Source organism: Podarcis liolepis (assembly GCF_965112155.1).
Source record: "Podarcis liolepis genome assembly, chromosome: 6".
NCBI classification, from domain to species: Eukaryota; Metazoa; Chordata; class Lepidosauria; order Squamata; family Lacertidae; genus Podarcis; species Podarcis liolepis.
In genome coordinates this window covers 31240509-31254561 of record NC_139559.1, presented here as the reverse complement: position 1 = coordinate 31254561, position 14053 = coordinate 31240509, and the positions used below count along the sequence as shown (strand labels likewise).

At 43.6% G+C, this 14053-nt stretch overlaps 1 protein-coding gene across 6 annotated transcripts in view; it reads right to left on the bottom strand.

Annotated features, from left to right (window-relative positions):
- The window catches only part of NDRG3 (NDRG family member 3), a 65891-nt gene that overhangs the window by 20906 nt on the left and 30932 nt on the right, over positions 1-14053 (bottom strand). For 3 of the 6 annotated variants that reach the window (XM_083508423.1, XM_083508419.1, XM_083508422.1), the window contains exons 2-3: positions 13524-13624; positions 10935-10970 (exon numbers count right to left, since the gene is read on the bottom strand). In XM_083508423.1, coding sequence (XP_083364549.1) covers positions 10935-10970; positions 13524-13580 — 93 coding nt within the window. In that variant the 5' untranslated portion in view covers positions 13581-13624. The remainder of the gene's footprint in view (positions 1-10934; positions 10971-13523; positions 13625-14053) is intronic. The other 3 variants (XM_083508421.1, XM_083508420.1, XM_083508424.1) reach the window with 1 other exon arrangement.

Genomic DNA, 14053 nt, shown 5'->3' with positions numbered 1-14053 from the left:
TTGGGGCAGTCGACTTGTCTTAGCTTACACTAGCTCATGGGGTTGTTGTGAGGATAAAATAGGGAGTGGTAGAATGATGAATTCCATCTTGTGTTCCTTGGAGGAACTGCAGAACATGGATGTAACAAGGAAACTAAAATATTCACAAGACTATGATAGCCTACGTATTTACTGCTTTGCGGCCACAAAGTTATGTTTGTTCAGAAGAACTGTGGGGAGCTAGTTGCTCAGATTTTAAAACTAGCACACTGAACTAAATTATTCATACCCACACAGAGCTGAAATATTAATAGAAAAACAGCACAGTCTATGCAAGCAGGCACTGGTTTCTATGGTATTTTGTATAAATAGATCAAGGTGTAAATTAAGAGTGATGCTTTGTGAAATCCAAGCATTGTCGAGAGATAAAATATGCAATCTAATGATGTGAAGTCCTCAAACACAGCATGCACCCAAGGGCACAGTCCAGTCAGCAATTGTGTCTGCACACATCACATCCCTGTTAAAACTTGGCTTGGGCCCCATGCTGCCTTATACATCCGTTTTTAAATTACCACAGAAGAACGCTGAAAGAATGAGGTGAAGCCAAGTCTTCCCCAGAACACACAATACTGTACAAGCTTGAAACTACTCTGAAATCAGTAAACCACTTCTTAGGTGAAACAGTTTTGGGGAACTAGTCTTATAAAGATTGGACCAGAAGGCGTTCCTACACCAAGATTGTATTGATTAATTTTCCAATCCCTGCATCCCTTGTTCAGCAAAATATAGATTTCAAAATTATGAGCAATAAGCAAATTAGTCTGAACAAAACACTGCTCTTAGAAAAATAAACTGGAACCAGGGCAATTTAGGAGGGAAGAATCTATTCCTTCATCAAAGTCAGGAGTCTGTTTAATCTGGAAATGCGGCTGCTTGAAGACCAGAAAGGATAAGCCCTAGAAATATGTTTATTTACAGCACAACCGTATGGACGTCTATTCAGAAGTAAGGACCTTCCCTGAGTTCAATGGTTGGGATTACTGCAATAAGATCAGTGTGAGACTACAGCAGCTAGCTTGCTTGTAGGGCAAACTACCGTCAGCATACAGCACCTCACTTATGGGAGTTTCATTGGCTGCCAATGTGCTACCAGGCTGGTGTTGGTACTAGCAAATCTCAGGAACAGGTTACTTGAGAGACTGTCTTATCCCTTGTATATCAGTAGATCCCCGTGGTCTGTAGGAAAGTTTCTCCTGGACGTTTATCTGCAGTAACACTGAGCAGGGCTCCCTCATTTTGTGGAATAGCATTCCTTTTGATACAATAGGCACTCACTATCTACACTTTCTGGAAACAAGTGAATACATTTTTGTTCTGATAGGCTTTTGCCACTAGTGTCTGTTTTGCATTGTTTTAGCTATAAAATATGTTCAGGTAGTGCAGAATGCAGCAGCCAAACTGTTCACAAGAGCAGGCTGATGGCAACTTGTTACTCCACCGTCTGAAAGAGTTGCACTGGTTACCAATCTGCTACTGGACCAGGTTCAAGGGTTTGTGCTAATTCAGAAAGCCCTAAATAACTTGGGCCCGAGGGACCTTGAGGATCTCCTGATTCCTCATGCTCTGCCTTGATTGCCGAGGTCTTCTGATGGGGCCCTTCTAGTGGCCCCATGTGCCCCTGAGGTTTGGCTGGCCTAACTACTACTACTACTACTACTACTACTATATGTGTTACCCATCCTTCACCCTAAGGTCTTAGGGTGGGTTACAACATTAAAACACAACATAACAATGCAATATTAAAAACAGCTTAGCGCAACTTACAAATACATTGGGTCCTAAAGATATAGAGCACAAGCATCAAAAGCCAGGGAAAAGAGGTGCAACTTCAGCATTCGTCGGAATCTGTATAATAAAATTGCCAGATGCACCTTTGCAGGGAGCGAGTTCCACTGTTTAAGGGCTGCCACAGAGAATGCCCTTTCCCAGGGTCACCACCCCTCAAAGCTTTTGAAGGTGGAAGAACATACCAATCACCTGAGAGGGTCTGTAGGGAAGAAAATGGTCTTTCAGGTATTTGGGGCCTGAGTCATTTAGGGCTTTGAACATTAATGTGAGCATGCACCTTGAACTGAGCCCAGAAACAAACTGGAAACCAATGCGGCTGTTTGAGCACAGGGGATATATGGGACCCAAACTGAACCCCAACCAGTAATCCAGCTGTTGCATTTTGGAACGGCACATTCCAATACAAGAGCAGATTGCAATTACTAGAGTCCAAGGCTTTAGTGTGGCTGACCCTGCTCTGTGGAGCTCCTTGTCTATAAGGGTTTGGCAGGAGTCATCCCTGCTTTTAGATACCTTCTGAAAACCGTATTATTCAGACAGACCTTTTCAAATCTGAAATTCTTTGCCAACTAGCTCTCACTACTGTGTTTTTATTCCATATCCTGCTTTGTGATATATTATATGAAAGTGTGGTTTATAAATACTTTAAATAAATAAAGGGCACCTGGTTGGGGAAAGGGAAAACATCTTGATGTTCATTCACCTTGACAGATGAGAGACATAGAATATGTCTCTCCTATGGTTTCCTGCTGTTACAAGCAAACTACTACAGATGTGAACAGAAGGAAAGGAGGCAAAGGCATGGACAAGGTGTCCTTCAATTTCTGAAAATAGCAGCCAGTAGATCTCATGAAACAATAAATGCATGAACTCCAAAGCAATTTGGAGTAAGCAGCCCCCACCCGCCCCGTTCCCCTGCAGCTTCATCTGTGCCTCTGAAATAATGGCTGTCACTGTTATCATCAAACACCCATGGCAACTACTCTGAAACATTGTTGGTGATGTTTCATAATGTAATCAATTAATATAGATAGGTTATATATATATTACACTGCTGGGGTTTTCACAGATTCTCTTTCTGCCTGCTGGGGTCACGAATTCCTCATGCAAAATCAATACCTGGCAAGGCAGGAGCATTGGACAGGAATATTTTGGTGTGGTCATAACTATCTCCATCTTTTCCCCCTCAGTTCCCATGCATAACTACAATCTCCTGAAACAATGCTCTATGGGCTGTATCAAGCCCCCAAAGTTTTTTTGTGGCTTCCACAAGATTCACCCATAATGTTTAATTTTATTTAAATCTTTCAACTGAGTTGAGCTGGATCTCCTCCTGTGATGTTATGATGCCAAAACATTTTGGGAAGGCCAGGCCCACCAAATTTGTCAATTTAGAATGTAGCTTAAAAAAATAATTTTGCACCTCCAGGGACCTAGACAAAAGTTTTGGTTTTTTTTTACTCAATTTAATACTAAGTATTTCTTTTTCTTTTAAAGGGAGAGCCTTTGTGAAGGCAGCCTTGGGAACTGCACTTCTCACTGCACATCCTTTTACACCTTGACCACACTATCTTTGACTTGCAGCCCCCATAGGGCTGACCATGTAACAATACAGCCCTTGGACCAAAAACAGGTTAGCTAGCCTAAGAGGTTATAAAAAGAATGTTCCAAATTAAAAGGACTACCAGTAGCATTATTTGCACCGCATAAGAAGTGAACTAATCTCTACAGTTTCTGTGATGCCTCGAGAGCTCAGAGTGTTATTACAAACAGCTTTTAGAGGAGCAGTTTGGGTGTGCTCACTCATGAGACAGTCACTCAACAAGACTGATGCACTTACAGACACAGGCTTGGGGACTCTTCCAGCTGTCCAACCTCCCCCACTGTCTGACTGACACCCACCCTGTTGATAAGGAACCCCTCCACCCCATGAATGGGGACTGAGAGGCAGCCAGTAGGACTGCCTCCCCTTCCCTCTCTCTAAAGGAAACAGGAATGGGTTGGTGTGCCAGTTATCTTCTGCAATTTCCTCCTCCTCTGACTCTTCTTTCAGCAACTGCCCTGAACCAGTCGTGATCATGGGGCTCATGACAAGCACAAAGCATTTCACATTTTCAGGAGTAATCATTATGTTTTTAGACAGTAACCATAGAAGGAACTCCTTGGCTGAAATTCCTCCACACCAGTGTGAAATCTCTCGGAACCTTGCTTGTCTCAACCTTGTTCTGTGGACAGTGTCAGAATATAAACATTTATTGCTCATCTTTATTCACTTATTCATTGCTCAGGGCTTCCTAGGTCCCTCATAATAAGGTTTGTTCCAAGTGTTAGCGATTGGGTCAGATTAAACATATGACTGGCACCAACTGCAAAACAGAAACAGAGGCAGACTAAATGTAACACGGAACTCTTAAAGACAGGCAAAATAATACAGATGCACCCATGACTTTACTAGCAGTGGAGGTCACAGACACCATCTGCTCACCCACAGACAACCCTTGCAGATCATTTAATCTATCATCTGCTCAAGAAGTAGGACAAGCTCCTACATTCTCATATTTCAATTGTACAAAGGGACAGAATTGTACAAAGGGACAGAAATATATTTAAAAGTTTATATGGTCTGAGCAGGGTTTGGCTAATTGAGAACAAGCCTTAACCGCAAAAAGAAGAAGACTTTTAAACCCCACTCTTTCCAATGGCAAGCTCAGGTGGTAAGTAGCAAAGTGGCTGCAGGCAGATTGGAGCTGCTGGGAAAGGTGAGCAAGGTATCCTCACATTTTTTGAGAAGTCTAAAATAGGGCTGCTATATGTCCATAATGGTACAGTGGTGCCTCGCAAGACGAAATTTATTCATTTCGTGAGTTTTTTTGTCTAGCGAATTTTTCGTCTTGCAAAGCACGGTGTCGGAAAAGTTTTGGAAAAGCTTCAAAAATACCAAAAACCTCAAAAAAGGCTACCACACCGCGTTCTATGAGTTGCTCCTCGAAGTCAAGTCGCAACTGTATTAACGGTGTTAAGAAAAAGGAAACAAACTTGCAAGACGTTTTCGTCTTGCGAAGCAGCTCAAAAACCGCAAAACCCTTTCGTCTAGCGAGTTTTTCGTCTTGCGAGGCATTCGTCTTGCGGGGCACGACTGTACTGGAGGAGACTCTTGAGAGTCCCATGGACTGCAAGAAGATCAAACCTCTCCATTCTGAAGGAAATCAGCCCTGAGTACTCACTGGAAGGACAGATCGTGAAGCTGAGACTCCAATACTTTGGCCACCTCATGAGAAGACTCCCTGGAAAAGACCCTGGTGTTGGAAAAGATGGAGGGCACAAGGAGAAGGGGACGACAGAGGACGAGATGGTTGGACAGTGTTCTCGAAGCTACCAGCATGAGTTTGACCAAACTGCGGGAGGCAGTGGAAGACAGAAGTGCCTGGCATGCTCTGGTCTATGGGGTCACGAAGAGTCAGACACGACTAAACAACAACATGTCCAGAATTTCCCAGACATAGCCAGGATTCATCAGTTAAAAATGGCATGCGGGTGGAATTTTTGCAAATCAGTTAAAATGTCCAGGAAAACCATATCCAGACAGCCCATATAGGAAGCTTAAACGTAGTTTAAAAACCTCAAAAAAAAGCTCAAAGCTCAACAACTTTTGTGTCTGGATTTTTACTTTTTGAAATATGGCAACCCTACACGAAATGTATTTGAAAGGGGGCAGAACCCCAATGAGGACTGAACATGCTTAGTTGCCATGGGTTGTAGAATGACACTGGAAACAAAAAATGGAACTGCTAGGTGGAAGCAAAGAGAATACCCTGATTGGAGGGAATGGTTGGTTAGAAACCTGAACAGAATACCGTAACTCCTTTTAGGAAGTAGGATACACTGGGACATTTTGGTGCAGGTTCCAGTCACAACATGATATCTTGTTTGATATAAGAATGGGAATTAGGTTGCACAAACCTGGAGATATCAAATTTTATATTTAATAGCAAAGCTACTCCATATTATACAAATATGAGTCCATAGGGTCTTGACTTCATTCATAAAGAACAGATCTAGGGTTAAACACAAAACTGAGGCTATTTTCTTCTGTCCAATCAGGCCAGAACACAGCCCAGCAATTATTCAGCGCTGTTTCTAGTAAAGGAATAAGAACCAGGCTATACACATCATTATTTCTCACGAGACTAGGCGGGCCAGGAGAAACAGGTCTCAACCGGGCCCTTCACATGATATGAGCTGCTATTGTGGTTCTGCTTCCTCCCTATTCTACCCTCAGAGAATCAAGAGAAAGTGAAGTAGTCAGACAAAACTCTTTTTGGTGCTTTTTCTTATCTGGAGAACCTTGACTGCATCCACAAAGCAGCTTTCGCACTTATCTACTCACCCACAAGCAATTGCCACTTGCCCCCAGATTATGGTTACTTGAACTATAATCAGTAAGCGAAGTTTAAGATGCAAATTATTTAAGAGCTGCCCAAGAAAAACAAAACTGAGCAGCTATTACACCAGTAACACAGGACTTTAGATATAAAAAACATTCTTAATTAAGAACACATTATTTCAGGAACAAAGACAAACAGGTTTTTTTGGAGAGGGAGTGTGGTTTCTGTTAGAGTGGCAATGAAAATGACCCCTTCAGTCAAGTGTTTGAAGCAACCTGAAGTATTTTTCCCCAGGTTGAGTCCAATAATCTCTTGGTGAATAGATCAACAAAATCTCAATGGTTTTGTCTGACTGTAATCTATGCAGGGCATGCCAGATGATGTTGGAGTTCAGCACCCATCAGCCTCAGCCAGCAAAGCCAATAATGGGAGTCAGAGCCTAGCAACATGTGGGGGCATCACAGTGGCAACCCCTGTTTCTGATAGATGATAGATAGATAGATAGATAGATAGATAGAGATAGATAGATAGATAGATAGATAGATAGATAGATAGATAGATAGAGATAGATAGATAGATAGATAGATAGATAGATAGATAGATAGATGATAGATATACCGTATTTTTCGCCCCATAAGACGCACTTTTTCCCCTCCAAAAATGAAGGGGAAATGTGCCTGCGTCTTATGGGGTGAATGCAGGCTTTCGCTGAAGCCTGGAGAGCGAGGGGGGTCGGTGCGTACCGACCCCTCTCGCTCTCCAGGCTTCAGGAAGCTCTGCGCAACCCTCGGGAGACCGGCTCCGAGGGTTGCGCAGAGCTGCCTGCAATCCCGGGACCAGCACAGCTCTGCGCGGCCACCGGGAGCCGGGGGAGAAGCTCCGACCCCGCTCCTGGGGGCCGCGCAGAGCTGCCTGCGGTCCTGGGACCAGCGCAGCTCTGCGCTGCCATCCGGAGCGGGGCGCTAAGCTCCGCCCCGCTCCCGGTGGCCGCGCAGAGCTGCCTGCGGTCCTGGGACCAGCACAGCTCTGCCCGGCCACCGGGAGCCGGGGGAGAAGCTCCGCCCCACTCCCGGTGGCCGTGCAGAGCTGCCTGCGGTCCTGGGACCAGCGCAGCTCTGCCCGGCCACCGGGAGCCGGGGGAGAAGCTCCGCCCCACTCCCGGTGGCCCTGCAGAGCTGCCTGCGGTCCTGGGACCAGCGCAGCTCTGCCCGGCCACCGGGAGCCGGGGGAGAAGCTCCGCCCCGCTCCCGGTGGCCCTGCAGAGCTGCCTGTGGTCCTGGGACCAGCGCAGCTCTGCGCTGGCATCCGGAGCGGGGCGCTAAGTCCCGCCCCGCTCGGGATGGCGGCACAGAGCTGCCTGCCGTCGCGGGACTGCAGACAGGTCTACGCCGCCATCCCGAGCGGGGCGCTAAGTCCCGCCCCGCTCGGGATGGTGGCACAGAGCTGCCTGCCGTCGCGGGACTGCAGGCAGGTCTACGCCGCCATCCCGAGCGGGGCGCTAAGTCCCGCCCCGCTCGGGATGGCGGCACAGAGCTGCCTGCCCTCCCGGGACTGGTGCACTTCTCCCCATCGCCAGCCCCACAAGCTCGGGGGACAGCGGGGAGGCAGAGCGTGCCTTCCCACTGTTCCCCGACCTGGTTCTTCCAGCCCCGCACCTGGGGGGGGAAATAAATTTTTTTTTCTTTATTTCCCCCCCAAAAAACTAGGTGCGTCTTATGGGCCGGAGCGTCTTATGGGGCGCAAAATACGGTAGATACTATCTATCTCTCTGGCATTCTTCCACAAACATAGAACTCAGATTCAAGGTTGCCATGTTGTCTCAAAACCAGCCAACAACTAGACCCAGAACTGCTTAGCTTTTCACACAGTTGCTGCCTCATGTGCCTTCAGAATGTTCCCTGGGACTGTGACCTATTTTCAAGGTTAACCCACTACATAAAGGCAGGCTCCAAGGCACTTCCTGCAGGTCTTAACCTAGTAGAGGCTTCAAAGCATACATGTTCAACGGATGCACATTAACAGCTGTCTTGTGGAGTCAGTCAAATATAAGGAAGCAATATCCATTAAAGTTTTGACAGATGCTGCTGCCTGAGTTGCTGATGCTACAGAACTAAATTCTTTTCACAATTCTTGATGTGACTATTATCTATGAGAAAGAGTGTTAGCCATGCAGTTTCAGTATTTGACAGCTGAAGGAGTTAAGATGCAGTTCAAGGTCCTTGCTTGCTCAGCTGCCCACTTCCTTTCCCCCTCAAATTTCCTTTGAAGCTAAATGTGAGCATGTCCCCCTTCCTTTTCCATTATCTAATTGCAGAGACCCTCTGCATCTATGCCTAAGCTTCTGGTGTGCCCACATGATTTCTAAAAATGGTGCCACTCTAATTAACCCAGGTATGAGAGACCATTTGCACTGTCTTTGACTCAAAGGGACATCACCTACGTTAAAATAGTGGAATGTCACTTGAACCTAATAAAGGATATGTGCATTTGTTTTTCCAGTGAGGTACATTATATCTTACTGTGTAGTTCTTTGGCTTCTCAAGAGCACCTTAGCCTGAAGCAGCTGAAGGCTATGGGAAATTTTAAGATTCAATCTTGCCCACGCAACCCTTCTTAAATATGTTGTAATTCATGCACAGTGTTTAACTTGTGTAAATAAAAGGCTGAAGCAGGCAGTCCTCAGAAGTTGTCATTCGTATCATACAAGGCAAAGAAGCTTTATCAACACACAAAGGCTGTACATAGCTCAATTTTAGGAGCAGCTAAAATTAATAAAGTGGCAGTAAGGAACATCCTGTTCAGTGGTTGCTATGGACACAAGTTCACTGTTCATCCACTCTAGAAGATTAAGAAAAAGAAGTGGCAAGCATCACCTGGTTTATGCTCAATTCGTGTCACACTCACCAGTTTTGTTTTACATTAATTATAGTACAATTGCCCTGGGTAATTTTCATAAGCTCTCAAATGTGCATTTTCTCTATTTCTGTGCCTGCTTGTGTTGAGTTATGCTGGGATGGCTGGGCGGTTTTGTGGTGTGTGTGTGTGTGTGTGAATGCTTGAGAGATTCTCTTAAATCCTTTTCAAACTTAAATTCACCTTTGCACAACACTGAACACCAAACTGGTCCAACAAATGAGGTAAGTGGAGGGAGCTTCAAGTCAAGCCAAAGGGCATAAAGGGATGTTCAAATTCACTGGTGTCTGATCTTAGCGCCCTGAAGCTGAGATTCTGGTTCCCTTTTAATTCAAAGTTATTCTAAGCATATGTCAGGTGTTAACAATTCCTAGCCATGCCTTCTACAGATGCCACATCAAGATTGTTGGTTAAAATTCACATCACACTCTGCTCATGTTTGACAAGACATCTGTGAAGACAAGCTCTTAAGCCGGAAGTAGAGTGGCATTCCTACCTTCAGGACAGATGTGGCTAAGACCCAAAACAAGGCAGAAACATTTTTAAAATATAAATTGCTACCAAAATGTGTTAAAAAATAAAAATCAACTTTAATCTATGATGGTGAATAGCTGACATCGTTAACCAGAAATCTGGAGGATGCTCTAAAACATGAATGGACATTGGTAGAAAGATATCACTATTTTCAGATACATTTCAATGTTTGCCATGTGCATATGGGAATATTATTGGCCAGCTCCCCTTATCTATGCAGATCAGTCAAAAGACTAATTTCGGGTGACAAAATTGTATGTTATACATTCATTGATCACTAAAGAAGATTACTTGGAGATTCAACTGCATTTGGTCTTTAGAACTAATCTAATGCTGGATGTTAAGGCATTGTCTTGTACAGTGGTACCTTGGTTTACAACTTAATCCGTTCCGGAAGTCCGTTCTTAAACCAAAGCATTCTTAAACCAAGGCGTGCTTTCCCATAGCAGTGGGGGACTCGATTTACAAATGGAACACACTTAACAGGAAGCGAAACATGTTCTGCTTCCAAGGCAAAACTCACAAACCAAAAAACCTACTTCCGGGTTTGCAGCGTTCTTAATCCAAGTTGTTCATAAACTAAGCTGTTCTTAAACCAAGGTATTGTTACGGTCATTAATACGTTTAATTTATATTCATACTTTTTGTAAAATTGAAGTCAAATTTTCCTTTTTGTACAAATTTTAGTAGCAATTTATATTGCATTTTTGGTCCTACCCAATTTTGTTCCTAATTCCACCTTTTGAGGTTGGCTTGGCATTTCCGTTTTTCTGTATCTTGCCCATGTGGCTAAGACAAAATAGGACAACAGGCCAAGCCACAGAATGCAATAAACTGGCTTCTTCATAAAATAAATTTTTTAACACTGAAAACACCACTTTATAATTTGAGGATTACAAGCCCTTCCTACTTCATTAATTTCTGAGATGTAGAGCTTCAACACAGATTTGCATCTTACAAAACTTACACACACACACCATTGCACACACACCATTGCATTAACTCTATGGTGCTTCAAAAGTCTATGGTGATCAACTCCAAAATCTGGCCCTTAAGATTTGGAAGCAGACAAGTCCTGTTCAACACATACTGCCGAACAAACTGTTAAATGTACAGAAAACCAGCAAAAGATATATGGGAGCAAATGGACTCTTAGGTTTCTCAAGTTCTTTTTTATTTTTAATTTGGGCAACTATCTGATCAACAGAGATCCATTGTCGTTCTTCAAGGAAAGCCTGACAATGCATGCCCGTTTTGGTTTCAGGTACTTACCTGACAGTCAAAGTCCTGGAAGTTTCGAGCTGAATTCTGTCAAAATAAGAATAAGAGCCAATGAATAGCCCAGATTCCAGAACAGCCTCATAAACTTTGCTTTGCAGCTGAGTTTTCTGAAAACTCTGCTCTGGCATATCACTTTGCACCAAACTATTGTCAGAATTGAAGCATCTTGTACTTCATTAGTATGAATAAATGCAAAGGATGATGTCATTACAATTAGCTTTCCTCCACCCCCAACAGCTGATGCCAGAAACAAAATTATTGTATGAACTGCCAAGGATAGAGGCAAGTGCCACAATTCCACATGAGTCGGTACACATTTATCAGTCCCAGAAATAATCTTTTTCAAACACTTTCATACATAGACAAACCTGCTCATTTTTCAAATGTACTGTGAAAATACCATTCAAAATTATTTCCATTCCAACATTTGGTCAATATATATTATGAACTGGTGGCACTGCTGCTCAGTGCATGCAAAAGGTTAGAACACGTTTTGCATGCAAAGGGTTCCAGATTCAATCCCTGGTATCTTCATGAAGGGCTAGGAAATAATCACCGTATTTTTCGCTCTATAAGACGCACCTAGTTTTTGGAGGAGGAAAAATATATATATATATATTCTGAATCTCAGAAGCCAAAACAGCAAGAGGGATCGCTGCACAGTGAAAGCAGCGATCCCTCTTGCTGTTCTGGCTTCTGGGATAGCTGCGCAGCCTGCATTCGCTCCATAAGAGGCACACACATTTCCCCTTACTTTTTAGGAGGGAAAAAGTGAGTCTTATAGAGCAAAAAATATGGTAACTGAAAACCTGGGTGTTTTCTACCAGTAACTGAAGAAAATGCTGAACTAGATGGACCAATCATTGATCTGACTTGGTAGTTTCTATACAGCCATACCTCAGGTTGCGAACGTGATCCGTGCGGGAGACACGTTCACAACCCGCAGCACCGCTGTGTGACACGATTTGGCACTTCTGCGCATGCGCGTGACACCATTTTGTGCTTCTGCGCATGCGTGAGCGCCGAAACCCGGAAGTAACCCATTCCGGTACTTCCAGGTTCGGCGTGGTCCATAACCTGAAAATGCACAACCTGCAGCGTTCGTAACACGAGGTATGACTGTATTCCTATATAACCTCTTAAACATGCATGGTCATTTAGACAAAACACTCAACCTCTGGCTACTATGTAATTTATCACTGGATCTGGCTATGGTTTTCTGTCTATATTTATATAAAACTACTAGTTCAACTCCCTTTAAAAAGAAGAAACACTTTTTGTAGTGTGTGGGCTTGGTAAAATGAATATTTGTTACCGCCATTCATTTCTTTATAAAACCCAAGAGTGGTTTACGACAATTATATATAAAACCATACATTAAAAGCCACATGCAAAGTTAAAACCAGAAACCAGCTATTATGGAAATATGTATTCTTAATTGCCCACATAAGCCTGATGGAATAAAGTTTTTTAGCAGGCATCTAAAAGTTGAAACTGAAATATGTTAAAATAGTAAGTGGACAAGACAGACACGGTAGCGAGAGGAAAAACCGGACGGTCCACAAGTGTTCAAGGCACACCACAAACTAAAAAGAGAAGACCAGTGTAAGACTGGATTTTGCAGAAATAGCTGGGAAACATTGGCTCATCGCTATAAATCACCATAGGAAAGTTAGTGATCACACTATTCACCCCCACACATGCACACCCTTGGTTGGAAAATGCTAAGAACTGAACCAAAGAAAGAACCAAAGTTAAAACTGAAATGAGAAAGATATCCTATGCATTCTTTGTGAAAGGTACCTCAAATTATGTACTAAAGAAAGGCTGAAATCATCAATTAATGGGCTGGATCCTGAGAAGAGTGAATGCAACTCCACTCATGCAACGGGCTTTCCTGTGCCCTCCCTGCACCAAGCCCCCTCGCCAACCACTCCTGAGGATCAAGGGATAGAGAAATCAAGAATCCTGAAGGTCTGCCTTTTGCAAGAAGTGCCCTTCCACTTACTCTTGCATAATGCATTCTTCTTATGCTACTTGTAGGGAAAGGCAAGAAACAATGCAGGGCACTGAAGTCCTTTGCCCTTCCCAACCAGTAATCCCACCCCTCCCCGGTTTTGGAGATTTCATCAGACATTGGTCTGAAAGTGTATGGTATTATCTTTACAGCTCATTCTTTACGTATTCCATGCTATTATGGATTGATGCATTGGACTCTAGTCCAACAAACTTATTTATTTTAAAGTGTCATAGGACTCTTTATCATCAATGTTCAAAGAGATGATGGAAGCTACAACAGAAGGAAGAGTACCCATCCCAGGGAGTTTGCAATCTATAATTTGCAACAGGGCAGGCGAAAGACAACAGAGATAATATTTAAGGGGGGGGGGTTGTGTTCAGTTATACTGAAGTGATGGACTTTACAAAAAAAATTATACATAGAGCTTCTCAGAACGTTAAGTTCTGTTTCTTAATACCAAACAGTACAGAATTTTAAATTACACACAACCCTTATGTATCGCTCAAGGATAACATAAAATGACCAGTGCTTTAGTAATGCTCAAACACAGCCAGAATTACCTTATCATTCAGGAGGGGCTTGATCTCCGTCAATTGGACATCTTGCAATTCTTCCATGTTTACCGAGAACACCGACGTTCGCTTTCAAGCAGCAAAACACTCTAAGAGAGAGCAAGAGAAAAGACCAGCGTTAAGATTGCAAACACTGAAAAAGATGCCAGGACCCCACAGAATGAATTGAAAGCATGGACTAGGTACTTGAACACAGCCACGGAATAGGTTCATGCCTCCCGAACAGAAAGGCACCTGCTCCCTTCACAATGCGGCACTAAAGAAGGCATTATTTATGCCTGACTGAATCATAAACAAATGACCTCTCCTGCAAGGCATCCCTGTTAAAATATTGGTAGACCAGAGGTCTAATCTGACAAACGTCCTCCTTCAGAAGAAGTGCAACCCAATTTCATGAACACGTGAACCCTCCACCCAAAGAACCCACAACTTCCCAGGATCATTGGTCCTCATCCAGTCCACCACTGCATCCAGAAACTGGTCCAAAGCTCTCATGACCTCTCCTGAGTCAGATGTTA